The 25333-nt window shown below is 47.3% G+C and overlaps 2 protein-coding genes across 2 annotated transcripts; both read right to left on the bottom strand.

The window, feature by feature from the left end:
* Nucleotides 1-715: 715 nt before the first annotated feature.
* Nucleotides 716-1588, bottom strand: PtA15_9A560 (uncharacterized protein; the record flags this gene model as incomplete). The annotated part of the gene is made up of 2 exons (XM_053172782.1): nt 716-1228; nt 1316-1588. 2 exons carry the CDS (start codon nt 1586-1588, stop codon nt 716-718), a joined length of 786 nt encoding a protein of 261 aa, XP_053023988.1.
* Nucleotides 1589-22316: 20728 nt separating this feature from the next.
* Nucleotides 22317-24557, bottom strand: PtA15_9A559 (uncharacterized protein; the record flags this gene model as incomplete). Its single annotated transcript, XM_053172780.1, has 13 exons — nt 22317-22406; nt 22527-22773; nt 22842-22868; nt 22948-23019; nt 23093-23152; nt 23264-23409; nt 23481-23522; nt 23593-23625; nt 23692-23728; nt 23812-23906; nt 23992-24035; nt 24118-24173; nt 24250-24557. The coding sequence occupies 13 exons, from the start codon at nt 24555-24557 to the stop codon at nt 22317-22319; spliced, it is 1257 nt and encodes a 418-aa protein (XP_053023987.1).
* Between the last annotated feature and the right edge of the window lie 776 nt (nt 24558-25333).

Here is a 25333-nt window from a genome sequence, read left to right as displayed (position 1 = left end):
CCTCGGTCTCGCGCTGTCTTCACCGGTCGCTTCGGTTTGGTGTATCAATGTCGGCTCCAAAGGATGTCCTAATGGTGCAATCCACTTGCCAGTTGCTCTTAACTGGTTTAAGGGGTGAGGTTGTCAAAGGACTCACATCGCGGGGGCGTTATCCCGCACAAGGCGGGCACCCCCTCGTCACTTCTCCTCGCTTGCCTCGCGTCGGGCTCCTCCCCGTCCTGCGAGGTTTTTGGCGGAGGTGGCGACACTGTCTCGACAGCGGCGATCCTAGTCTGTCTCGGTGTCAGCCGGCGTCCGCGCCAATCAATGCGGTGCCCATGCTTTCTGATCCAGGGCATCCCCAGAATCCCGTCGTACGTGTCCTTAAGCCGCGTGATGATGAAGGTTGTAGGGTTCAGGTCTGAGTCGAGTAATAGATGGGTCTCCTTGGACGACCGGCTTTTGGATCCATCAAAGCCGGATATGGTTCTCTCATTTGGAGACTGGACCAGTCTCAAGTCCATTCTGGCGGCAAACTGCTCGCTCAGGACGTCGTGAGTGGCTCCTGAGTCAATCAGGAATGTGGCAGAGAGGGGGGTTGTGGCTTGGGGGTTCTGTAAAGTAGAGAAGGAAAGGCTAGCAAACAGCCTCGGATCAATTGCATTGGTGTTGACAATATTACAAGATCCTACTTTAGCAATTACAGTATCCCTACTGCTCGGGGGAGGCACAACCTTCACTCCCGAGCAGCGCCATTTTTTGACTCCTCCGCCCTTCCCGCGCCTCCACTCGTCCCGATGTTTGTGTTCAGTCGGCGCACCTCCTCCTCCAATTCCGCGATCCTCGCCGCCGCCTTGCCCTTCCCCTTCCCTTTCTTCGGGCAACCCCTGGCTATGTGGCCCTTTTCGCCGCAGTAGAAGCAAAGTCCGGCCTTCATCATGTCGGCCTTCTCCGTATTCGAGAGCGTCCCGCGCATCGCCGACAGATCCATCGCGTTAGGGTCGACCGTTGAGGCGGAATCCGGAGCACATGGGTCGGTGCCGTTGATCTCATTGTCAATCTTCAATGCCAGGTTACAGAGGTCCGTGAGCGCCGTGAAGTGCACCCTTGCAAGGACCAGGGCTAAACAGATGTCCTTCTTGAGGCCCTGGTGGTACTGGCTCATGAGTGTCGAAACTTCCCAGCCCGTGTTAGCGGTGTGTTGGTTGAATTGGAAGGTGTAATGCGCCACCGATTTCGTCTGCTTTAGCTGTCATATAGCTTTCTCGGCTCTAGATTTGCGCTTGGTGTCGTAGTACATCATCTGGAAGGCTGTCAAAAACTCGAGATAAGTGACCGGCTGTCCTGCGAATAGTTTCGCCGTGTAGGGCTGGGCCCACTCGCTTGCTTGTCCGGTTAAGTATGAGATCAAGAAGATGACTTTGCTCCTGTCGTCAGGGAACATCCTGGGGTTCGAGAGGACATAAAGCCCAATCTGAGTGACATAAACTTCCGCCTTGGCCCCTCTGGTGCCATCGTACTTGTCTGGGAGGCCGATTTTGGGTCCTTTTGCAGGGGTGTCCGCCGGTATCTGATCGGGTACCATAGGGACTACGGCGGGTGCGACCATACCTGCTCGAGCTGATGCTAGGTCCGCTTTGGCTCGTTGGCGGTGCCCCCTCTCTTCCTGGACAGCAGCTAAGAGTTTGTCCACCCAAGCACGTAGGGCTGCAGAGTCGTCGGCCATCTGGTGTTGGTGGGTCGAGGTCGGTGTTCAAATAGGATGGAGGTGTGGTTGTCTTGCTCTGTTTTCTGTTCTGATTCGTTCTGAGTTATCTCGGCCAGTTTCCTGTTTGAGTTTGGTTTTCTAATTCGGTTTCTTTCTGGTTTTGGCCTCGTTCCCCGTGATGAGATCTAGCAATATGTTAGGGTCGGTCTATTGGGGAAGTGAGGCTCTGGTTCTGGTTGTCTAGCTAAATAGTAGATTGCTAGATGAGGAAAGTTAGATGATCCCTCCTCAGCTTCCCCTTATGGTTTGGGAAGCGTGACATGTATGTACAAGCTAGTGACATGTCTCTGAGATGCGCTACGGCGCGCAAGCGCGGCTCATAACAATATTACTTTTGTTGCAATCATCACTTTATATGTACTAAACTCTATGATTTCACACTTATTATTTATTTACCTTGATTGAGAATAATAATGTACTAATGAAGTATATCTCTCTATGGATTTACCATACATAGAGAGATTAAATAATTATTCATGTAATTCCTCCTCTGAATTCCGTGGACCTCTTCCCCCTCCTTGGAGTTAAGGATCCCTCTGGGGCCTTGACTCAAAGGAGGATCAGGTCCCTGTAATATAAAAGGGGGGGATCTTTCCCCCAAGATTATTACCATAAAAACCCGTGCACCTTACTAGAATTATAGTGAGTGGGGTTTTCCAATAGTCTACTAACCTTTTCCTTTAAAGCTTCAATCTCCTTTGTTTATTTTCCTAGGTACAGGTGGTTGTCATAACACCTGTATCCTAGAAGAACAAGAAGCTCATTCCTTGTTTTGAGCAACGGCGCTTGGCTTGATTTATTGCCGCGTCCCCTTACTTAAGTAAGGGTGCTAGCCCCTCCGCTTCCTAGCGTCGAGGTGAGGTTTCTTTCCACTATCTTTAAAACTATAGTGCAACCCCTTATCCGCTGGCCGCTACCTAGCCGCTACAGTGTGAACCTAAAACCTATCAGCCCCGTGTCGCACAAGAGACCGGCGCTGACATTGTATAACTTCTGCAATCAGTATATTGACGCCTGGTTGCAGAGGTTGTGTAGCCTCTGCAACCAGGAGTTGTCACCGAGGTTGTATAGCCTCTGCGACCAGGAGGAAGCCCTCTTGGTCGCCAAGGATGTATAAACTCTGCAACCAGAAGGACTTCCTTCTGGTCGCCGAGGTTGTATAACCTCTCGGACCAAAAGGACTTCCTTCTGGTCGCCGAGGTTGTATCACCTCTCGGACCAGAAGGACTTCCTTCTGGTTGCCGAGGTTGCATAACCTCTCGGACCAGGAGGATTTCCTCTTGCTCGCCAAGGCTGTATAACCTCCGAGACCAGGAGGATTTCCTTCTGGTCGCCGAGATACAGCCCCGGCCACCGGAAGGAATCCCCCCTGGTTGAAGAGGTTGTATGTATGACCTCGGCGACTGGGAGGAGCTTTATGGCTGCCGCGGTTGTACATACAACCTTGGCAACCGGAAGGGATCTGGCGGGTGTCTGCGGGTGTGCATTTAATTACCCGGGTACCCACCGGCTTTTTTCCGGAATCTAAGACACCCGCACCTGCACCCGCATGCGTTGGCGGGTACCCGCCAGCGGATAGCAGGTACGCGCAACGGGTGCAAAGTTGCCATCTCTATGTTTTTTCACCAGTCCTGCTGTTAGGTAAATGGTTATGGAGGTGCGCAGCTGTCAAGTATACAAAGCTCCACCACTTGCTAGACAATTCACTGGCGTGGAGCATTGTTCTAGCCATGTCTCCAAGGGTCCTGTTGACAGGTTCAGCTTCCCTGTTCTGTTCCGGCAAATAAGGGGTTACCGGCGCAAGAGTAGTACCAATCCCTTCAAGCTGGGGTTTTAGGCTTTTGGTGTACTCTAGAGCATTGTCACATCGCAGATAAGTCAGAACCTTCCCACCAGCTGTTTTCAGATGCCTAATCCAGCCCATGATCTTCTCCGGAACATCGCTCTGGTGTTGCATTGGCGCGCAGAACGTATATGTGCTGGCATGGTCTCTCAGTGTGACTAGATATCTGCAGCCGTTGATTTCCAGATTCAGCGGACCAATCACATCCGATACGCAAAAGTCAAGGGGCTAATCTCAAGGAATTTGCATCTCCATTCCAAGAGTTTTCTTGTCAAGGCTCTTTGATCTTGCGCATTGTTTGCAGAAGAATTGCTTCCAGTTGATCTTCACTTCCGGGTAATTGAGGTGGAGGAAGTGTTTGACAACTTCATCTGAGACATGTCCAAGGCGTACGTGCCATGTGTAGGAATCAAAGGAAGGTACTTGAGTGACCTTTTTAGATTGCAGGAAGGCACTTGTCTTGAGAGACCAACAATAGTTATGGAAAACTGTATCTAGCTATTGTTACAAGGATCCACTAGTGCTGCTTGAGTACCGTCATATTTAAGATTCCAACCAGAAGACAACAATTGCCCCATCAATAGTATGATGCCATCAACACCCGGACAGTGGTACAATTTGTCAATCTTCAGGGGACCCGTTGGTGTCGGTATATTCACACTTCCAATTTCCATAACCAAGATATTGCAGTCAGATAAAGCCAAGTAAAACGTCCTAGGGCTAGTTAGTTTCCTTTCAACTTGGAACAAGGGTGAGTTGCCGCTTACGTGAGCAGAGGCGCCTGAGTCAACGAGAACACCATTGGATACCTCTGGTATGTTGACTTGTTGCAATCGGTTGCCAGATTCCGGTTGAGACGGCGGACAATATTTGGATCCCTTCTTGTTGTAATCATCACTCGGAGGGTTGATTTTTCCAGTCGCAAAGTCTTTCCAGAAATGAGCGCAATCTGGGTACCAGTGACCATGCGCACCACAATAGATGCCGTGTGCACCGTGCTTCTTGATAAGGGCTTCGGAGTGGCCCTTTCCTTTGAAATGGTTGTCAAGGGATAAGGTTGATTGTTGGTGAGGTGGTTGCGATCCAGCTCACTGTTGGGGAGGGACATAGCGGGACTGGTTTTGGATCGCTTGAATGCAATCCAATTCCATGGCCATAGGATCAGGTGTCACAATCAACAGTGGATTCAAGGGGCCTCCCGTCTTGTTACGCAGTTTTTTGAAGGCAAACTGAATGATTGTCATCACATCATCAAATGGCGGAGGGGCCTTGTTGTTGATTTGTTGATTGACAGTGAACTCAAACGTCATTGGCTCCAAGCCAACGGGTGGCTTGAAGTAGGACTGTAATAATATGCCTAGGGCTTCGTCCCAGGTGATCTTGAGCTCGGCCAGTTCCAACTTGAGCCGCACCCAGAAAGACAGAGTCACATCCGATGCCGGTGCCGGGTCATTGATGAGTTGGACGAGTTGATTCAGTAGTTTGATCTTTTGTCGTTGGTCAGAACGGGAGCATTTGGTCCTCAGGAGCTCAAAGATATCTTTTGGCGAGGTCATCTTTAAAGTAGAGATGGCCGTTTTACATCCGGATACCCAAACGTGTGAGGGTATCCAAGCCACTTTTCCCCCAATTCTTCACATCCGCATCCGCTGGCGGATACACAATTGTGTACGCGGATACCCGCACGGGTATTTGGGGATACCTGCCCACTGCTAAGCACATAACAGGTCTTGTATAATATTTATAACTATTTAAATCATACCTGTGGTCACAGAAGTTCACTCAACTGTCACCACACTATCTACAGCAGACCTCTTTTGCTTGGTCTTGGTCTTGGTCTTACCTTTGCGGTTTTCAAGGTATCCGTGGAGAGCAAGAGGTTTGCTCTTGTTGTTCTTTGAATAGAACGACAAGGCCATACCACAACTTACCGATTTTGGATCAAGTTTGTGTCTCCTGGTGGAGACATAGTCCCGGCCAAAGCTAAAAGTACGCTCAACATCGACGGTGGTGGCTATGTGTAAACAGGGGTCAGCAAGGAAGAAAGAAAAAGCATGGATAATTTACTTAATCTCACCTGGGCAGCACATCACGTCGAGGGCCATCTGTAAGAGCCCGTGGTGATTATTTCCGTTCCTCTTCTGCTCGGTCCACCACACAAGTCCGTTTATCGGCGCGCCTTCATCCAAAAACAGGCCGCCGCAGAGCCATGCATCCAACGGGTCCAATAAAGTTTTGGCTGATCTGGCTACAGCTGCCGCGCCGGGCCCTGCTAAAACACCAGTTGGCTGGAGGGAATTAAATCAGCCAACTTGGTCAGTGATTATAACAACAGGCTTCATCTTAATTTTGCTGGCGCTTTTTTTGCTGGTTTTACGGCTGAGGTTGCTTCTCTAGGCTTATACCAAGTGTTGTACATGTCGCGGGTGAGATCAATTGCCTCAGTGATCAACTCCTGTGGCCATTTGGCCAGCTTAAAATACTCATCTTTAAAAGATGGATGGAGCACTAGAAGTTGAAGGAAATGTTTTGATTAGTTTAAATTCTAATGCTAAGTTTTCAAGTTGCTAAAGAAACTCACCCATTGCGATTCTATAAATCGGAGAACAGTCAGTCAATGAGTAGTACTTTTTTGTGATCCCAAGCCCCGCACGGCACGCGTTCCGTAAAGCAGGTGGGTAATCTCCATCTTCATTTGCAATCACATTCGAAAGAACGGCCGTGATTTGGTCAATCATGACAACGACTTCGGCAATGCAAGCCAAGGCACCTGTTGATACTTGAAGGGTGAGATTGTGAAAGGGCTTCAGGACCTGCACAAGGTCAGCCGCCAAGTCGAAGTCCTTGTGCTTTAGATGAGTGTTGCAATGGGTTCCAAATTAAGTCAAAGTGGTCTTCCCCCAAAAAAGGGAGAACAATATGAAACTTACACTGGAGGACTTCCCGTCGAGTCTGGGAGCCTCCCAGATCTCAATTTACACACCCAAATCCTTAATTTTTGACAAAAAGGGAAATGTTTTCCTAGCCCTACAGTTCATTACTTTCATGTGCACTGGTTGAGTTTTTGATGGGTGTCTTAATTTAGGATTTAGAGAGGCATCTAGAGCTCTCTAAATGATGACGGGAAGTCATCCACTGCCTCCTGGCATCTGACGATGCTCTTGATTTGAATGTATGTGGAGTTCCAGCAAGTTGGGACGTCACGTTCGATGTTGTGCGGCTTCCTGCAATTAGTTTCTCGGCAAATCTCAATGAACTTGGCCTTAGAGTTTGGCAACTTCTTCAGTTTAGTCGCAATCGCACGGAACTGAGAAAAAAAATCAGTTTTTCGTTTCTTGAAACAAGATCAAGGGATAGTGGTCTCACACCAACCTTTGCAAGGGTTTGACGGCACATATCAGAAGTATATTTAGGGTCAGCCTAAATGCACTCCAAACTTTTACTTCATGCACTCAACATTTTTGGCTTTGGGGGGCCAGCACTCCAAAAAAGTTGGAGTGCCTTGATTTTGTACTCCCAAAACATGGAGTCCCCAGATGGGCACTCCATGTTTATTGGAGTACACAACTGGGTACTCCAAAATTAACCAAAATAGGGGAGTGCAGCTAGATGCACTCCAAAAAAAATGGAGTGCAAGCCCAAGCACTCCACCTTTTCAGTGAAGGATTTTGGCTTTGCACTCCAGCTAGCAAATACCAAATTGAGTGCATTGGGGTGCACTCCAAGTCTCCTTTTTTTTGGAGTGCCCACAGCAATCACACCTCTCCATGACCGGTCTGGACCGGTCATTGAGGGGACTCACACGACCGGTCATCCAGAGGACTCATACCTCTTGATGACCGGCGCGGACCGGTCATCAGTCACACCTCTCAATGACCGGTGTGTACCGGTCAACGAGGGGAGGTGCTACTCTTGATGACCGGTCTTTACCGGTCATCAAGGGGACTCCCACCTCTCAATGACCGGCGTGGACCGGTCATCAGTCACACCTCCCAATGACCGGCACAGACCGGTCATTGAGAGGACTCACACCTCTCGATGATTGGTCTGACCAGTCATCCAGAGGACTCACACCTCTTGATGACCGGTCACCATTGTTCATTGAGAGGACTCACACCTCCCGATAACCGGTCACCACCGGTCATCGAGAGGACTCACACCTCTCAATGACCGGTCACCACCAGTCATTGAGAGGACTCACACCTCTCGATGACCGGTCATCACCGGTCATTGAGGTGAGTCACATTTCTTGATGACCCGTCAGACCGGTCATCAAGGGTAATAGCACCTCTCAATGACCGGTGCGTACCAGTCAGCGGTAGTTTCTAAAGTGATGTACCGATGAATAGAAATAAAGCTAAATGTAAGAAATAACCAACTTAGGAAACTGATATAGTTCGCGCAACGGATAGAATATAATGCGCAAGGGTTTGGGGAAGGGAGAAGAGTTCGAAGAATAAGAGGGAAGTGGGAATGGGGAAAAACGAGGAGAGAGAGAGAGAGAATATAAAAGCCCCAATCACGACCTATAGTCGTAATTGCTTGGGCTTGGTAGGTTGGTGGATTGATTGAATCTTAATAATCTAAGTCTATTAATAATCTGGGGATCTCTTTGTTGCGAGATCCCTTGGTTTTGAACTTCTTAGGTTTGCGTACTACGCGCATGGGTACTTATTGCCGTAGATGGAAGATGTTATCAGTTTTAAGGATACTAATCCCTTATTAGGTAATAGTTTCCTGTTTTGAGTTGAAGGTCCGTGAATCATTGCGGACTTCCTGATTTCTTAGCCTGTTTTAAAGGATAGTGTTACTTTCTTTGACCGCGTCCTTGTTCGCGCTCTGGTTCGCGCTCTGGCTCGCTCTCTTTGTGGCGCTTTTCCTGGCGCAGTAAGGTGGTTACCTTCTGGTCAGGGGTTAGTGAAGTAGCCTTTTGGCGCAATGAAGTATCTTCTTCATGCGCTCGAGGCTGACAGTACCAGTCATTGAGGGGAGGTGCTACTCTCGATGACCGGTCGGTCTGACCGGTCATTGAGAGGAGATGTTACTCCCCTTGATGACCGGCACAGACCGGTCATCGAGAGATGTGACTCACCTTGATGACCGGTCATCACCGGTCATCGAGTGTTATTACCCTTGATGACCGGTCTGACCGGTCATTGAGTGGTGTGAACTGGTGTGAGCCCTCTCGATGACCGGTCATCACCGGTCATCGAGAGGTGTGAGTCCCCTCGATGACCGGTCATCACCGGTCATCGAGAGGTGTGAGTCCCCTCAATGACCGGTCTGTGCCGGTCACCGAGGGGAGTAGCACCTCCTCTTGATGACCGGTCAGACCGACTGGTCATTGAGAGTAGCACCTACCCTCGATGACTGGTACACACCGGTCATCCAGAGGAGGTCTTATTCCCCTCGATGACCGGTCTGACCGGTCATCGAGGGATGTGACTCACCTCAATGACCGGTGATGATTGGTCATTGAGAGGTGTTTGTGAGCCCTCTCGATGACCGGTCATCACCGGTCATCAAGAGGAGGTGTTATTAGCCTCAATGACCGGTGTGACCGATCATTGAGGTGTGAGTCCCCTCTATGACCGGTCTGTGCCGGTCATCGGGAGGTGTGACCGGTCCGCGCCGGTCATTGAGAGGTGTGAGTCCCCTCGGTGACCGGCACAGACCGGTCATCAAGAGGAGATGTTACTCCCCTCGATGACCGGCACAGACCAGTCATCAAGAGGTGTGATTTCCCTCAATGACCGGCGGTCCGGTACAGACCGGTCATTGAGAGGAGATGTTAATCCGCTCAATGCCGGTCTGTACCGGTCATGGATATCAGGAGGATCAAGTGGGGTGTGTTTGTACATAGCCCGTTTGAAGTTGTAGGCACTCCAGCTCTGGCTGGAGTGCACAGTACTGCACTCCCCTTTTGAGGAGGAGAAATATCACGAATGGAGTGCTGGGGAATGCACTTCAATCTGATGGAGTGAGACTCATGGGCATTCATTACATTTCCTGGCCACTGGAGTTCTTTGTGGTGCACTCCAAAGAGTCTTGAGTCCCCGGTTCTGCACTCCAATTGACTTGGAGTACTCTAGTCTGTACTCCAACAATCATTGGAGTGCACACTCCACCATGAAAAATCTGAGGGGACTAGGTGGTAGGTGACGTGAAGCTAACTCCAACCTTAACTCCAAACATACAATGATAGAAAAGTGGTAGAACCCTCTGATGATGACAAAGGGGTCATTGTTATTCAAGGGGAGTAATGCTGGAGTACCACTGGAATTTCAGCATATTTTACTGAATGTCACCTGACACCTATTCACATCAATTTTTTCATGGCATACACTCACTTTTGGAGTGCTTTTGGGATTTCTTTGGAGTGCATTTAGGCTGACCCATTTGGAAAATTCCAATTTTCATGCCCTATGGTACAGGCCCTAAACCTAACTGGTGCTTAGTCATCATCAACCGGTTAGGTTTAGACTACATAACCTGGTCGGACCCGCGCCCGGCTTCAATCTCTTTTCCTCACCAAGATTGGAGCCAGATTCATCAGTGCCAAGACTGACCACGACGGGACTGTTCCGCCCAGGTTAGTACATGATTCCACTATGCAATTATCACCAAGATTGGAGCTGGATTTGTCAGTGCCGAGACTGACTGCAACAGGACTGTTCCACCCAGGTCCCATTTTCCTGCATCTATTGAGGCATATTATAGGTTAAAAGCCTGCTTGCTGCGCTGCTCATCTCCCCGCTCCTACCTTCAGCCATTTGATGAATTGGATTGAGAAGAAAAAGGAATGTCAGATTAAAATCAACGAAGAACTGAAGAAGAAGAATCAAGAGTCAGAAATCAAACAAAGAAGATCAGCTTTGCTGAACCAACCATCTACATCCAGAAACCCACCCACCAACTCCTTCTCACTCCCCTCATCACCATCATCCAGCGACAACATGGAACCCGACCTCACTCCGCAACAAGCAAGGCAACTCTTCCATGATCTGCGTGAAGAAATCGCCGCACTGCGTAACAACCAAGCGCAGATGCCAGTAGCCCAAGCCCCAGTTGTCTCCTGTCACCACACCCGCCAGGAGATGATAATGAACAATTTTCTCAATAAACCTATGTAGGTCCATCATCAGCTAAACCCCCAAAAGCCAATCCTGGCCTACAAGGGAACGAATTTTCCGTCCTGGGAGGCCGCAATTGACCAAACCCTTTGTCATGTCCTCATCTGTCAAGAGCCCTTCACAGACAAGATGTAAAACTTTGCCATCTTGTCTGTGGAGGAAGCATCCACCATTGCCAGTCTCATGCGCAATACAATTGTTGATACACTTGGCAATATCATCAATGCCTCAAAGATAGAGATGGCCATTTTGCATCCACTATCCGCTGGCGGGTATCCGCCCCATACCTGCAGGTATCTGCAGGCGGTTAGCGGATGCAGATGCGGATGTCTGGATTTCTGGGAGAATCCAGCGGGTATTTGGATATTCCTCACTGACATCCGCCCATGTATGTAGGTTCCTGTGACCCGCGGCTGCGCAGCACGCAATCTCCACCCACCCCATATCCCCCGACACTTGTATCCTTGAGCCGCATATCCGCAACAACAGCATATCCCCAACAGCCAACCAACCAATATCCAGAATCATGAACCACCGAAAGAGGCTCCAAAAACACCGCTCAGAAGACAAAAATGATAAGCCAAATGAGGATTCAAACGACGACCGGGATGATGGAAACTCAACAACCCAAAGCGCCACACCAGGGGGATCTGAACTGACCAATGAGCAACGTCTTGGTAAGTTTTTTATGTATTCTTTACAGCGATTAATCGATCATCATATTGATTAGTTTGATCTCCACTTGTACTAGAACATGCGAAGAGACTTTCTCGGAATCAAGTCAGTTCAGCATACTCTTTGTACAATCCGCCAGAGCTTTCCGCACAGCTCAATAAATTCAGGCGCCTGATGATCGCCTGGAGATGTAAGACGTAAGTGTTTCTTTTTTTAATCACCAAACAGAAGTCATAGCTATTCAAGCGAAGCAATCAGATGTGGTAAGACAGTCAATCAACCTGCTTATGAGTCATCATGCAGTAATCTGCTTGCTCATGCCGGCCAATGTATGAGGAAGCAACAAAACAACTTGGCTAACAAGTTGCTTGCAGAGGTGGGTGTATCTGGCACAGGAGATATTGACCCGCAGGAGGCAGGTGTTTTTCCCTTTTCTTAATATTTTTTCTCACTCATCTGATCGGCCGTCTCTCGGTCGTATCTCCTTAGGTTTTGCAAAGGTGTGTGATTTGGTGTGTTGAGGAAGCCAAGCCATTTTCAGCCTTGGAATCCCTCAGCTTCAAGAAACTCCTCCATCCAACCATCCTCAAACATCTCCCTAATTGCAAGATGGTATCAAACGCAATTCACATGTTATATGTGTCCATTCAGGAACAGATCTGCCAAGAATTAAAGGTGTGCCTTTTTTCATACTTATTCATTTGAATTCTGTTTCAATAAAATACTGAAGCCTTGCCTCATCTCTATTCAGACTCACAAGGGGGCGCTGTACTTGGGGGTTGATGCGTGGCAGACTCGTAATGGATTTGACGTCATGGGGGCCGTGATATATTGACTCTCAGACAATGAAGCCGGTAATGTCGGACCAATTGCAAAGCTCCTTGACTTTGTTGTACTTCACAAACAACATACCGGTGCATACTTGGCTAGCATTGTGCAATTAGTTGTGGAGAAGTTTGACTTGACAAACCGGGTATGAATTCTTTTTCTCTCTGTGGATTCTCTAATTAATTCGACTAAAAAACGACCGCTGCTGTACTTAGATCTGCGGTATTGTATCCGACAACGCGGCCAATAACGGTACAATTATTGACAAGTTAGAAAAACTCAAGTGGAAGCAATTTAAAGGTGAGGAACAGTGGATACGGTGCTTCGCACATATCCTTAATCTTATTGTCAAGGCTATACTCCGGCCTTTTGCGCGCGCCCAGAAGGCCACCCCCAAGGCTTCCGAGTCAGACAAATCAGACAAAGAGTATGAACCAGGTGATCTTGTTGAAAGCTTTGAAGATAATGAGTGTTCATTAGCGGTATCAGACAAGGAGGAGGAGGAGGAAATCGTCGGCAATATCAATGGCGAACTTACAGATGAAGATGTGCTTACGTTGTCTGAACTCAAAGACATCGAGGACAAAGATGAGCACAATAAATATAGGGTCAGCCTAAATGCACTCCAAAAAAATCCCAAAAGCACTCCAAAAGTGAGTGTATGGAGTGTGCACTCCAATGATTGTTGGAGTACAGACTAGAGTACTCCAAGTCAATTGGAGTGCAGAACTGGGGACTCAAGACTCTTTGGAGTGCACCACAAAGAACTCCAGTGGCCAGGAAATGTAATGAGTGCCCATGAGTCTCACTCCATCAGATTGGAGTGCATTCCCCCAGCACTCCATTCCTGATATTTCTCCTCCTCAAAAGGGGAGTGCAGTACTGTGCACTCCAGCCAGAGCTGGATTGCCTACAACTTCAACCGGGCTATGTACAAACACACCCCACTTGATCCTCCTGATATCCATGACCGGTACAGACCGGCATTGAGCGGATTAACATCTCCTCTCAATGACCGGTCTGTACCAGACCGCCGGTCATTGAGGGAAATCACACCTCTTGATGACTGGTCTGTGCCGGTCATCAAGGGGAGTAACATCTCCTCTTGATGACCGGTCTGTGCCGGTCTCCGAGGGGACTCACACCTCTTGATGACCGGCGCGGACCAGTCACACCTCCCGATGACCGGCACAGACCGGTCATCGAGGGGACTCACATCTTGATGATTGGTCACACCGGTCATCAAGGCTAATAAAACCTCCTCTTGATGATCGGTCAGTCTGGTCATCAAGGGTAATAACACCTCTCAATGACCAATCATCACCAGTCATCGAGGTGAGTCACATCCCTTGATGACCGGTCAGACCGGTCATTGAGGGGAATAACACCTCCTCTGGATGACCGGTGTGTACCAGTCATTGAGGGTAGGTGCTACTCTCAATGACCAGTAGGTCTGACCGGTCATCAAGAGGAGGTGCTACTCCCCTCGGTGACCGGCACAGACCAGTCATCAAGGGGACTCACACCTCTCGATGACCGGTGATGACCGGTCATCGAGAGGGCTCACACCAGCTCACACCACTCAATGACCGGTCAGACCGGTCATTGAGGGTAATAACACTCGATGACCGGTGATGACCGGTCATCGAGGTGAGTCACATCTCTCGATGACCGGTCTGTGCCGTTCATTGAGGGGAGTAACATCTCCTCTCAATGACCGGTCATCAAGAGTAGCACCTCCCCTTGATGACTGGTATGCACCGGTCATCAAGAGGTGTTATTGCCCTTGATGACCGGTCTGACCCGTCATCAATAAATGTGACTCACCTTGATGACCGGTGATGACCGGTCATCGAGAGGTGTGAGTCCTCTGGATGACCGGTCAGACCAATCATCAAGAGGTGTGAGTCCTCTCGATGACCGGTCTGTGCCGGTCATCGGGAGGTGTGACTGATGACCGGTCCGCGCCGGTCATTGAGAGGTGGGAGTCCCCTTGATGACCGGTAAAGACCGGTCATCGAGATTAGCACCTCCCCTTGTTGACCGGTACACACCGGTCATTGAGAGGTGTGACTGATTACCAGTCCGCGCCGGTCATCAAGAGGTATGAGTCCTCTGGATGACCGGTCGTGTGAGTCCCCTCAATGACCGGTCCAGACCGGTCATCGAGAGGTGTGATTGCTGTGGGCACTCCAAAAAAAAGGAGACTTGGAGTGCACCCCAATGCACTCCATTTGGTATTTGCTAGCTGGAGCGCAAAGCCAAAATCCTTCACTGAAAAGGTGGAGTGCTTGGGCTTGCACTCCATTTTTTTTTTTTGGAGTGCATCTAGCTGCACTCCCCTATTTTGGTCAATTTTGGAGTACCCAGTTGTGTACTCCAATAAACATGGAGTGCCCATCTGGGGACTCCATGTTTTGGGAGTACAAAATCAAGGCACTCCAACTTTTTTTGTAGTGCTGGCCCCCCAAAGCCAAAAATGTTGAGTGCATGAAGTAAAAGTTTGGAGTGCATTTAGGCTGACCCTTTCCAAATTTATTTGCCTCAAAATTTCTTGGGACAAAAACTGAGCCTGGAAAAAATGTAGGCTGGAGCCCAAATGTGAAGAATTTCAACATTTGAACCCTCCGCTAGTTTTCAATTTTTGTGTACAGGGCAAAAAAAGTTGAAATTTTTCAAAATTGAGGCCCATGGTACAGGCCCTTAGTGTCTAAGTACATGGTTTATGGAATCTTGGGAACCTTGTCTCCACCAGAGACACTCTAACAGTATCAACGGGGATTGTCCAGCAGCGTGAAGCTCTGTTTCAGGAAGCTGGTCAATATCATCTTATGTAAGGTATTTTTGGACCAGGTTTTGAAAGCCCTGGATAACCAAGTCTGAAAGAACTAATTTTATGAATGATCAGTGGATGGCTTTGATGGAAAAAGGGTGATGCAGACATACTTACCTCCTTGTTTCTGATGCTGTTGTGCTTCTGATGAGTGGGGCTCCAGCGCCCGGGTTGGTTGAGCCCACCATTTCCTCCTGCAATTGTTCCTATGTCGAGTGACTCCTTTTAACCAGTTGGATTGGATGGAGCTTGGTGGGATAACACCGTGTAGGCCAAATCTTCAAGCGTTTTGATCTCAATAAATTAGACTGTGAATAGTCAGTCTCCAACTTATAGAGCAAACAACTGCCCCTGACCTTTGCAATTCAAAGCACGCTGATATGGCATCATATGAAATAGTGGCCATGGCGAAGTAATTATTACCAAAAGTCATGCATGATGGAGAGAGATATGAAGAGGAATTAAAAAAAAGCAAAATATGAAATAGCAAAGCATGATCTCTTGCAAAAACACTTTCAAATTAGTTGAATCTGTTCTGCCAGCTAGGCAATCCAGCCAGTGGAACACCTGGGCTTGTCAGGTGCTATGTAAATGGGAAATTTCATCTCTGATATACAATCTCAATGATTTTTTTGCTGGCAATTGGTGCACACCCAGCAAAGCTCAAACTTAGTCAGTCCTCCCTTCTGAGTTGGCAGTCTCTGTGAGACAGAGACCCTGCGGGGCTCTCCTCCAGAGAGGCTTGGTTAAGCTCAAGCAAATCTTTGCAGTGAGCTTGAAAAAGATGCCACTGAGTTGAAAAAGAGATTGCAACAATTCACATGGCTATCAACAATGTAACCATTACAATACATGTACAGCAATCCCAGAAAAGCTTGCCAAATTTTGTTGCTGAAATGATTTCTGCATTTCAGCCACAGGCCTGTACAGCTTCACTGCACAGGCAGACAAAACCCATTTGTGCAGCTGGTTCCGCTTGACATTGATGCCAGGCCGGGCAATGGGTGAGGGGGGCAGGGGCGGCAAAGGGCCGGATCGAAGTAAAATCACTCCAGGAATCCAATGGTGGGGCCCTCAAGGCCCCAAAGTGGAAAACAAATAACTAGGTTTTTTATTCTGATGGCATTCCTGACGTACAGGAGCCATACAGGCTTTGAGGCTGAAATCAGCGGTCCAAAAGCTGGCCGCAAGCTTTTCTGGTATTGCTGTATTGTGGCAGTATATACAGTATATTGTAATTGGGGTCCGTTACACGCTAATTGAAAAGTAGTGTAGCACATTGGCGCACTGATGCGCTACCAATACAATGTATTGAATGCGCCAATACATCATTTCAAAGCTCAATGTAGCGCATTGAGCCTCCGTTACAGTGGCGCTACAGCCTATTATGTGTTGGAGCAGTGGCGCATCAGCCCCTCAATACATAAATATGAAAAAACTGTACCAAATCAGTGCACCATTACACCACAGGTGAAGTTTTAAAGTTTGAATCCAGTAAAAATACTTGAGGGCAAGAAAAACCAAAAAGCAATCGGAATGCTTCCGGTGTGGTCGAAGGACCGGAATCATTCCGATCGCAATTCGGGTTAAACCCAAACCTGAAAAGATGGGTCCGCGCCGGAATGAAGTCGGAATTCATTTGACTTCATTCCAGGAAACAGACCGGAATCTCATTCCGGTTTCTTTCCTGGATTTTCCCCGGAATAGTTTTGTGTACAACCGGGCAAGCCCCACAAATGCAGCGTTATATCCACTAATCACACACCTGACTGCATAGTGTGTCTAGCATAGTGGTCAAGCAGCTCCTGTGGGGTGGATCAGCCAGATGGTGCTGGTTTGATCCCCCTTTTGTTTGACCAGTTGCCCACTCGCATTTTCGAGCCTTCAGCAGCCCAAGCCAACCCGTCACCATTCCAAATAGCCATCAAAAGCAATTTGGAATGGGGTTGGCAATCCAAAATAAATTCGGAATCCCATCCAGTAAACCGCCGGATTCCTTTCTGGAGAATCGCCGACCGTCAATGGACGGTCCGCCCTTGCAGGCGGGCCAACCAAAAGCATTTTGGTGGGCAATCAAAATAATTTTGACGCGCTTCACCCATGGTGTACACAGAACAAAAATTCCCATGTAACAGAGCGGGCGCACATTACAATACTGTTACAGTGTAACAGTGATGCATTAAGGCCCCGTTTGGCCGCGCAATGCAATATGATAAATTGAGCAATTTATAACGGGGGGCGCCCGGGGTATCACACCTTTTTATTTGGTGTTTGGGGCTGCCAATGATATCGTAAGATGCATTACCACACATCACCAAAAAAATATCACCCCCGCCATTTTGGAAATAGAGGTCAGGACCTCTATTTCCGGGTGATATATTGATGACTACATATGTACATACTCACCCCCCAGTCATCAAGCTGCACCTCTCAATGACCGATCATCTGGTAATCAAGAAGGACACAACCCCTTGATGACTGGTCAACCAATCATCAAAGAGGACACAACCTCTGGATGACCGGTTGGACCGGCCATCCAGACACAACCTCTGGATGACCGTTCTGACCGGCCATCCAGAGGACTTCACCTCTTGATGACCGGTTCAACCGGTCATCAAAGAGGACACACCCTCTCAATGACCGGTTCAACCGGTCATTGAAGAGGACACACCCACTGGTCATCAAAGAGGACACACCCTCTCAATGACCGGCCAACCAGTCATTGAAGAGGACAGACCCTCTTGATGATTGGTCAACAGGTCATCAAAGAGGACATAACCTTGGGAGTCTGGATGACTGGTCATCGAGAGGTTGTGTCCTCTTCGATGGCCAGTCAACCGCTTCACCTCTCGATGACCAGTCAACAGGTCATCGAGAGGTTGTGTCCTCATGACCGGTTGACCGGTCATTGAGAGGAGTTCAGCTCTTGATAAACGGTCAACCGGTCATCAGGAGCTGAAGCCCTCTGGACGACCGGTTCAACCAACCATCAGGAGCTGAACTCCTCTAGATGACCGGTTTGACCGGCCATCCAGAGGAGTTCAGCTCTTGATGACCGGGTGATTGGACATCAAGAGGTGGGCTCCTCTTGATGACCGGGTGATCAGACATCAAGAGGTGGGCTCCTCTTGATGACCGGATGATCGAGAGGAGTCCAGATGACCGGTCATTGAGAGGGTGTTACTCCTCCGGATAACCAGTTGAACAGGTCATCAAGATGTGTACTAGGTGCATGTACATGTATGATACTGTCTGCTCTCCAAACAGCCTGTTATAAATGGACTCCAACATTATTCTGGAGTGGATGTGCCAAACAGCTATGTTATAAATCTAATCATTTCTTGATTGGCTTTATTACAGTTGGATTGCACATTGGGTGGTATGAATATTATGATGCAATTTATCATATCACACTGGGCGTCCAAACGGGGCCTAAGATATGTTACACACCGCTACAAATACATTGGTTGTAATGGTTACATTGTTGCTATGAAGGACAAGATTTTAATAAGAAGGACTTCCCATTGCCTAAGAGCATCTCCACCACGGGTGCCATTAAGCCTGATGAAATTGGTGAATTTGCCTCTTGGGAGCTATCCTGTTTGTCAATTTGGAAACAGGATAACATCCCAACCTTGCACCAGCCTTGCAAGTATCACACACCAAACTACACATTTCACAACTGCAAGCTGCCAATTATGGCAACTCAAGATGCAAAGCTGCCTTGATGCAGGTTGCTAAAACTGCACCCCAGTCACTGAACTCAAAGATTTGGCAACACAGTTTAGCACCCGCAGTTGAGATGCTCTAAAAGGCTTGATTTAGAGGAGGGCACTAAACCTTGTTTGCTGGTGAAAACTTGATTTCAATCAACTTTCACCAGCCAGTAAGGTTTGGCATGTCCCTCTAGACTAAGCATTTTAGCCAGCAGGAAGTCCTCCACTGATGGGCCTCAGATCAAATTTGAGATTATTAAACTCAAGTGGGTAGGGTGAGGCTTGAGCAACAAGGAGTCAAAAGAAGACTCTGGCCCAAAAACACAAAAATAAACTATTCCTTTCTTAAGCCAGCCAAGCTGGAAGTATAGTGCATCAAGGGTGTCTGGGCACATGCCCAAGTTCGGGGGTGAAAAGCCCAAGCCCGCTTGGCCGAGCCCAAAGTGCGTGTGGCACACCCAAAACCCCCGCTTGGCACATGGCCAAGTTGGCGGGGTTCGGCACAAAGCCCCCCTTGGCCGAGGCCAAGCGAGGCTGCCACGCACACTAAAGCTCACTATTCTAAGGTGAAGGGGTCATCACACCCCTTCCTCACTGTCATCACTTTCCAGATTTGCAGGTTAGGGTTATTCATTGCTAGCTATATCACATAGATGTATATTACTACTATTTAGATACATTTTTTATCTTTATTTTTATTTATTCATCAATGTGTAATACATCATAATAATAGTAATAAGCAGTAGAATACCTTATTTTAGGAAGGGGCAGCCAAGATGGGCCCAGTGATTTCCTGGTATTCAGCACATGGGCAGTAAAGCCGCCAACAATGAAAAAAAAAATGGGTTGACTTTTCTGGGGTAATTGCTTTGTTGATTGCGTTCTTGATCTTGGTAACTAAAGCTGTTCAATTGGGCGGCTCTTTTGATTGGACATAGGCTTTAATTGAGTGAAAGCTGTACTTGATTGGATTGAGGAACAGGGAGTATTTTGGAAGGAATTTGATCTGAATAGATTTTGAGGTGCTGAGCAATTGTCGGACCTCTTCAAAGCGCTCGCCTCGATGGATTGGGGAATTATCAATGATGATTATAGAATCGGGAGGAAGCCTAGCACCAAGGCTCCCAAGGAAGAGGCAGAACTGATCCGCGCCTACCCCCTTAGCCTTGGTGTTGTCCGCGTTGAGGAGTTTGTGATAGACAAAACCCTCCTCCGACAGGGCACCTATCAAGGTCACCTGCTTCGCCTTGGGTACAAGACTCAAGACAGCAGGTTGGCCTTGATTCAATGCAAAATTCAGCAAGAAACCAAAAAAGAAAGGAAGAGAAAACACCTACCGGAGGGAGCATATCCGTGAGATCGACCCGAGTGAAGATCAAATCCAGCCTCATCGACGTACACAACCTTCTGACCAAGATCACGCCCACGGCGATTCACAAAATTCGCCCGTTGCTGAGTAAGGTAGGGCTGATTCCACAACGCCGGTATGTTGGTAGCCTGTTTCCATGATATTTCCATATCATGGATCAGGTTGCTGATTTCCTGAGTTGATATTTTGACGTCAAACTTGTCCTTGAGGAACTTAGCAAGCTCTGGAAGTGTAGTTGAGGATCACTGATCAAGCTGAATGAGGATCTCAGTCTTCATCTCGTCAGTGAACTTGCTGGGGCGTTTTTTTTGCGTCTTGACAAGGTTTGGATCTTCAGCTTTGATACGCTGAATTTGATGTTGCGATACTTTGAAGGTTTTCTCAGCATCAACCACCTTCATACTGTTTCCAATAAAATTGTCGCGTATGAGTTCGCGGACCTTGGGTTTAATCATTGCATTTGTTTTTTTTTTCTTTATGGGCAAGTCAATCGTTTTTGTAGGTTTGTTTATCATTGATCTTGGCTTTGGCCTTTTTGATTACTTCCTGTTGAGCAATCTTCTTGTTCACATCCCGCAGATCCTCGACGAGCGCCTTGGCCTTTTCTTGATTTGCCTTGAGCTCCAGTTCCTCAGAGGGCATCACAGCGGAGGTGGAAATCTACAAAAAAGTGGTCAACAAGAAAAAAAACCCTCAATCAATAGAAAAATGGGCTCAGCAGTCACTAAGTAGTAGAAATTTACTCACCTGGAAAGATTTTTTGTTCTTTTCTTGTTGTTGAGTGGGTGTGGTGGGTGGTTGAGGTGTAGTTGCCGGCACGACTGCCGGTGATCTCATTGGCCCAGAGCTTGGGGCCGGCCACAAGACTTGGGCATGTGCCAAGATCCGCGGCCCGCCCAACCTCCCCGATCAAGCCCCCTGGGCACCCCCCAAACCCCCGGTGGCGCTCGGCCATGCGGGACTGGGGCATGTGCCCAGACGCGCTTGATGTACTATATAAGTTCTTTTCAAACAAACCCAAACTCAGAATGAGGTAAAACTTGTTTTGCAGGAAGAGGCATTCATGGATAAAATGTTTGACTTTGATTTGTTGGAAAAAAATTCTCCAGAAAACTAGAAAACAATGATGTCAATAATGGTGCAATTAATACCAAGCCCATCAAGGATTCAAACTGGGACAGCACAGATCTGTGCTGATCTGCTTGAAATCTCTCTTAGATCTCATTTGCAGTCTTTTCTGCTTGTAATGTATATGCTTAAAAATGGCATTTCCAAATCAAATTACATTAATACAGTCTACAGATACAATAAATGAGATTATTGTATCAGTTTGAATGTTTCCTGTACCATTGGATTCAATTTTGAAAATTTACTACTTTTCTTGTCCCTTACACAAAAAGTGACAACTAGGGGAGGGTTCAATTGTTCAAATGTTTCACATTTGTGCTCAAGACTTCCTTTAATTGTTGATGGTCAGTTTTATCCCTAAATTTTGGCAGATTTTGCATTTGGGAAATTTGGATTTTCATGGTCTATGGTACAAAACGGTTGACCCGCTTTATTTTGCAGTGGAAAACCCCCTAGAAATAATTTCTTTCTCTTGAAGTAAAAATATTGAGGGCTGAAATTTTCAACAGAAACCAAGAGTATGAAAATGGAAGTGAGGAAAAGGCTCTGCAGCTTGTCATCCCAGGCAAATATGGTCTTTAGGGTGGGTGAGTTTCACAGACTCTAACCTAACAGTTTAGGTTACAAGAGAACTACTCCCAAATCCACGTCAGTTGGTCCCCGCGACGGTCGCAGGACGTCATGGAACGGCCAACAAACTTGGAGAATTGTTTCTCCAAACGGCCGGAGTTGTTTAACCAACACCCTTTCTACCCAAATTACACTTTGGGTCCAAAACAAAACAAAAACTTGAAAACATATTACTATGTATCTTGCAAATAATTGTGAACTAGCTGCAGCTAATAATTATTCCAATGCTAAAGGATTTTTCACTGTATACAATACGGTGATAATAATTTATAAATAAATTTGAAATAAAAATATCAGCTGTTGGAAACATTCCAACAGAGATGAACCGATGTAAAAGCTTTCAACCAGCATGCCTTTCATTTCTTAATAATCACTCAAGCAACACCAAAACAGTGAGCTTGATCGCTAGTCTCCTCAGATGTGACCAACACCACAGCCGCCAGGAACTCCGTTTACGATGTCAGAGGCTGCTTTTATGGGCCCAAAATTAGGAGGTGGCCTTTTCTAAATGAGTTGAAAACAATTCTTGTGATTAGTTCAAGAATTCTGTCAAGAATCGCTGTTGGCTTGCGCAAGATAAAAAAAACAAGCTAAGAAAAAAACACAAGCTCCCTAAAAGCTTACTTGAAACGCTTGCAAGGCTACTTTCTTCAACCCGAACTTGTATTGTGAAGACTGGATGATCAAGTTCTTCACGCATGGACGTCCCAAGGGTCCCTGACACGCCTGAGCATCCGCATCGAGGAACGGAATGTATGCGTTTCCCCCACGGTCAGTTACTTGATCACCCGGGTTTTCGAATTGCGCGCTCTTGATGACATTCCCTTCGGCGAGGAAAGTGCTCCCGGAGGCGATCTCAAAGGTCTCGCCACTTGATCAGATCAGCTTTCGTTAGTGTCGTAAGGAATCCAAAGACGATTCAGGGATGTATGGACTGACACAATGTTGGTATGGAGGTTGTTATAGCTTCATTCAAAACAGAAGTGGTCAATTGCCAGTTAGTACACTTCCCGGGGGATATGATTACAAGGACCCTAGAACCTACTAGTGAACGAGAACGTTTGGGCTTCCAGCCCCTCCGGTTTTCGGACTTCTGCCGGAAGTTGAATCGAAGCAGCTAGACAGGACTCCGAAATTGAGCCCTGTACTTCACAAGTTGACATATGGATTGAACCGATAAACCACTCAACTTATTGGCCATTGTAACGGTGTCTGCAGGGCCCGAGATGAGCACAGTCCAGTAGTGACGGCTAGGGAAGAAAATAAGCGCGATTCAGTGTCAAGTTGAAGAATTGTAAGAACTCAAAAGAAGAAAAACGGGCTGCGATTATGGATCAAAATTCGAATTGAAATGGCTAAACTTTTGACAACGGGCCGACCAGTCGGTACGGCCATCAAACAGATTGTTCATAAGGAAGACATTCGTATTGGCTTCCGAAGAAAACATGCCACCCGTCACAATCATCTGTCGACCCACAAGGCTGAAAGTGCAATGTTCAATCAAGACCTGAGAACAAAGCAATACATTTGTTAGCAAAGGCGCGATAACTCCGCTTTCGAAACGCCTTCCACTCCTACATCAGAAACCCCATCCAACATTATTGCGTCTCCGCCCCAAACCTTTACAAAAGACATAAAGTTAGCGCAAGACTTCAATTGCAACGTTCCTTTGAATTTGCTTCCCGCTTACTATTGAGGGATTCAGCTGAGTGATGATGATATTCTATTAAATTCAAAAGGCGTTCAGCTAATTTTCCCCAGGAAATCAAAATGTCAAGCATAAATTTACCTGTATTTTAACATTATGAGCATTGTGTAAAACCAATCTGAAGCACCGAAAAAAGTAGAATTTTCAGCAGAATACTTCTACCAGCAAATAGAATAATGATACTTGAAGGAATGCTCCTACCCCTTTCCTCGCAACACACCAGACGAACCGACACCTAATATTGTCTTGTTACTCTTAACCACCAAAGGTTCTAAAGGAGCTTCATGATACGAAACCTGGCGAGATTTTAAAGGGATCAAATCAAGTGATGGATCAATGTCAAGTATGAACGTTTTGTCTATTCTTCTGCGACTTGCGTACCTGGGCAGGCTTGTGCGTGCTGTAAAACTTTGAGCACCAATTATCTGGAAAAACCAGGAAACATGATTAGTTTGAGAATTACAGGCGGTCCGATCTTATTTGACTCCAAGAGGAAACGGATCTTACTGAAATCTCTTGCTTGCTGGATTTGGTTACCATTCTGACATGGCGCCCAAGGTATACTAACGTTCGTGCGAGTTGAGCTCAATTTTTCTCTACTCTGGATAACAAGAAGACTAGTGAAAGCTAACTGCTTACCAGCCCGGAGAGGACACGTTAACTTTGGGTGAAGTGAAATCAAAGGTCGTCTTGATTAAAATAACTCGCGGGACATCATCCGCCAACCAGGCTTTGAGTTGATCGTTATCCTTCGGTGCTTGGGGGGCAGCGCTGCCGCCACCAGTGATTTGAAGTATGTTACCTGTAGCTTTTGATGATAAACTGTGGACTTTCTTTCCCGAAGTTTTATGGAAACCGGGTGACTTGGGGTGACTGGCGGACACGACTAACTGGACATACGAAAAGATTAAGAAGATGCTCCGAAGGTGAGACTTGAATAAACTCATAACGAATGTGCCGACGAAAATAGAACGAAAGTGTTTCTCGAGCAGGCTCGGCCACGAGATGAATGGTTGCGATAGAAACTTGACCGGAGCGAAATGTGGGTAAGAAAGTCGCTGTTGCGTCTGCCCTCAAGTAGAGTGACGGCTATATATGGCGAGAAGTTCAATCCCAAGAAGCATCAAATCCAAACAAGCTCCAAAAGCCATGTATAAGATAAAGCCACTTGATTGCGAAGAATAGAAAGTGTAACCCGTCACCCCATGTACAGAAATATGTACACATGAATCTGGAGAAGACCTTGGACTTCACGCAGAAAGAAACACGACGAGAGAAATTGGGGCTTGCTCTCTGTAGACTGTATCATCTGAAATCCATAATTCATTACATTGGTGAAAAGATTATACACATCACAGACAGGAAATGGTCCCGCCCAGGCGAGCACGGCTGGAGAGCCGACTCGTTGAGGCATTTGTGACTTGAAAATGGCGGGGGTCTTGGTCAAACTTTAGGGAAAGTATCTGAGATATCCAGTCTAACCCCGGCAATGGCCATTGACCGCCTGAGGACCTCAGGCTCGGGTAATACCGTAACATAATGCGTCTATGAGATGGCCTTCGGGGTGGCTCCTGGTGGCTCTAAGGTAGAGATCAGAGGAGCAATGGTTGAGAATTTTGAGAATACTGGAAGTCTGGACTGACTCTGGAAGGCTGGACCAACTGGCTAGTCATGCAAAGCTTTACAGTTTTCGTTGGTGAACTGACAAGAAATCAATACATAG

This window comes from Puccinia triticina, chromosome 9A (assembly GCF_026914185.1).
Source record: "Puccinia triticina chromosome 9A, complete sequence".
NCBI lineage: Eukaryota > Fungi > Basidiomycota > Pucciniomycetes > Pucciniales > Pucciniaceae > Puccinia > Puccinia triticina.
Note: the sequence above shows the minus strand (reverse complement) of the source record. Positions and strands in the feature narration are given on the sequence as shown.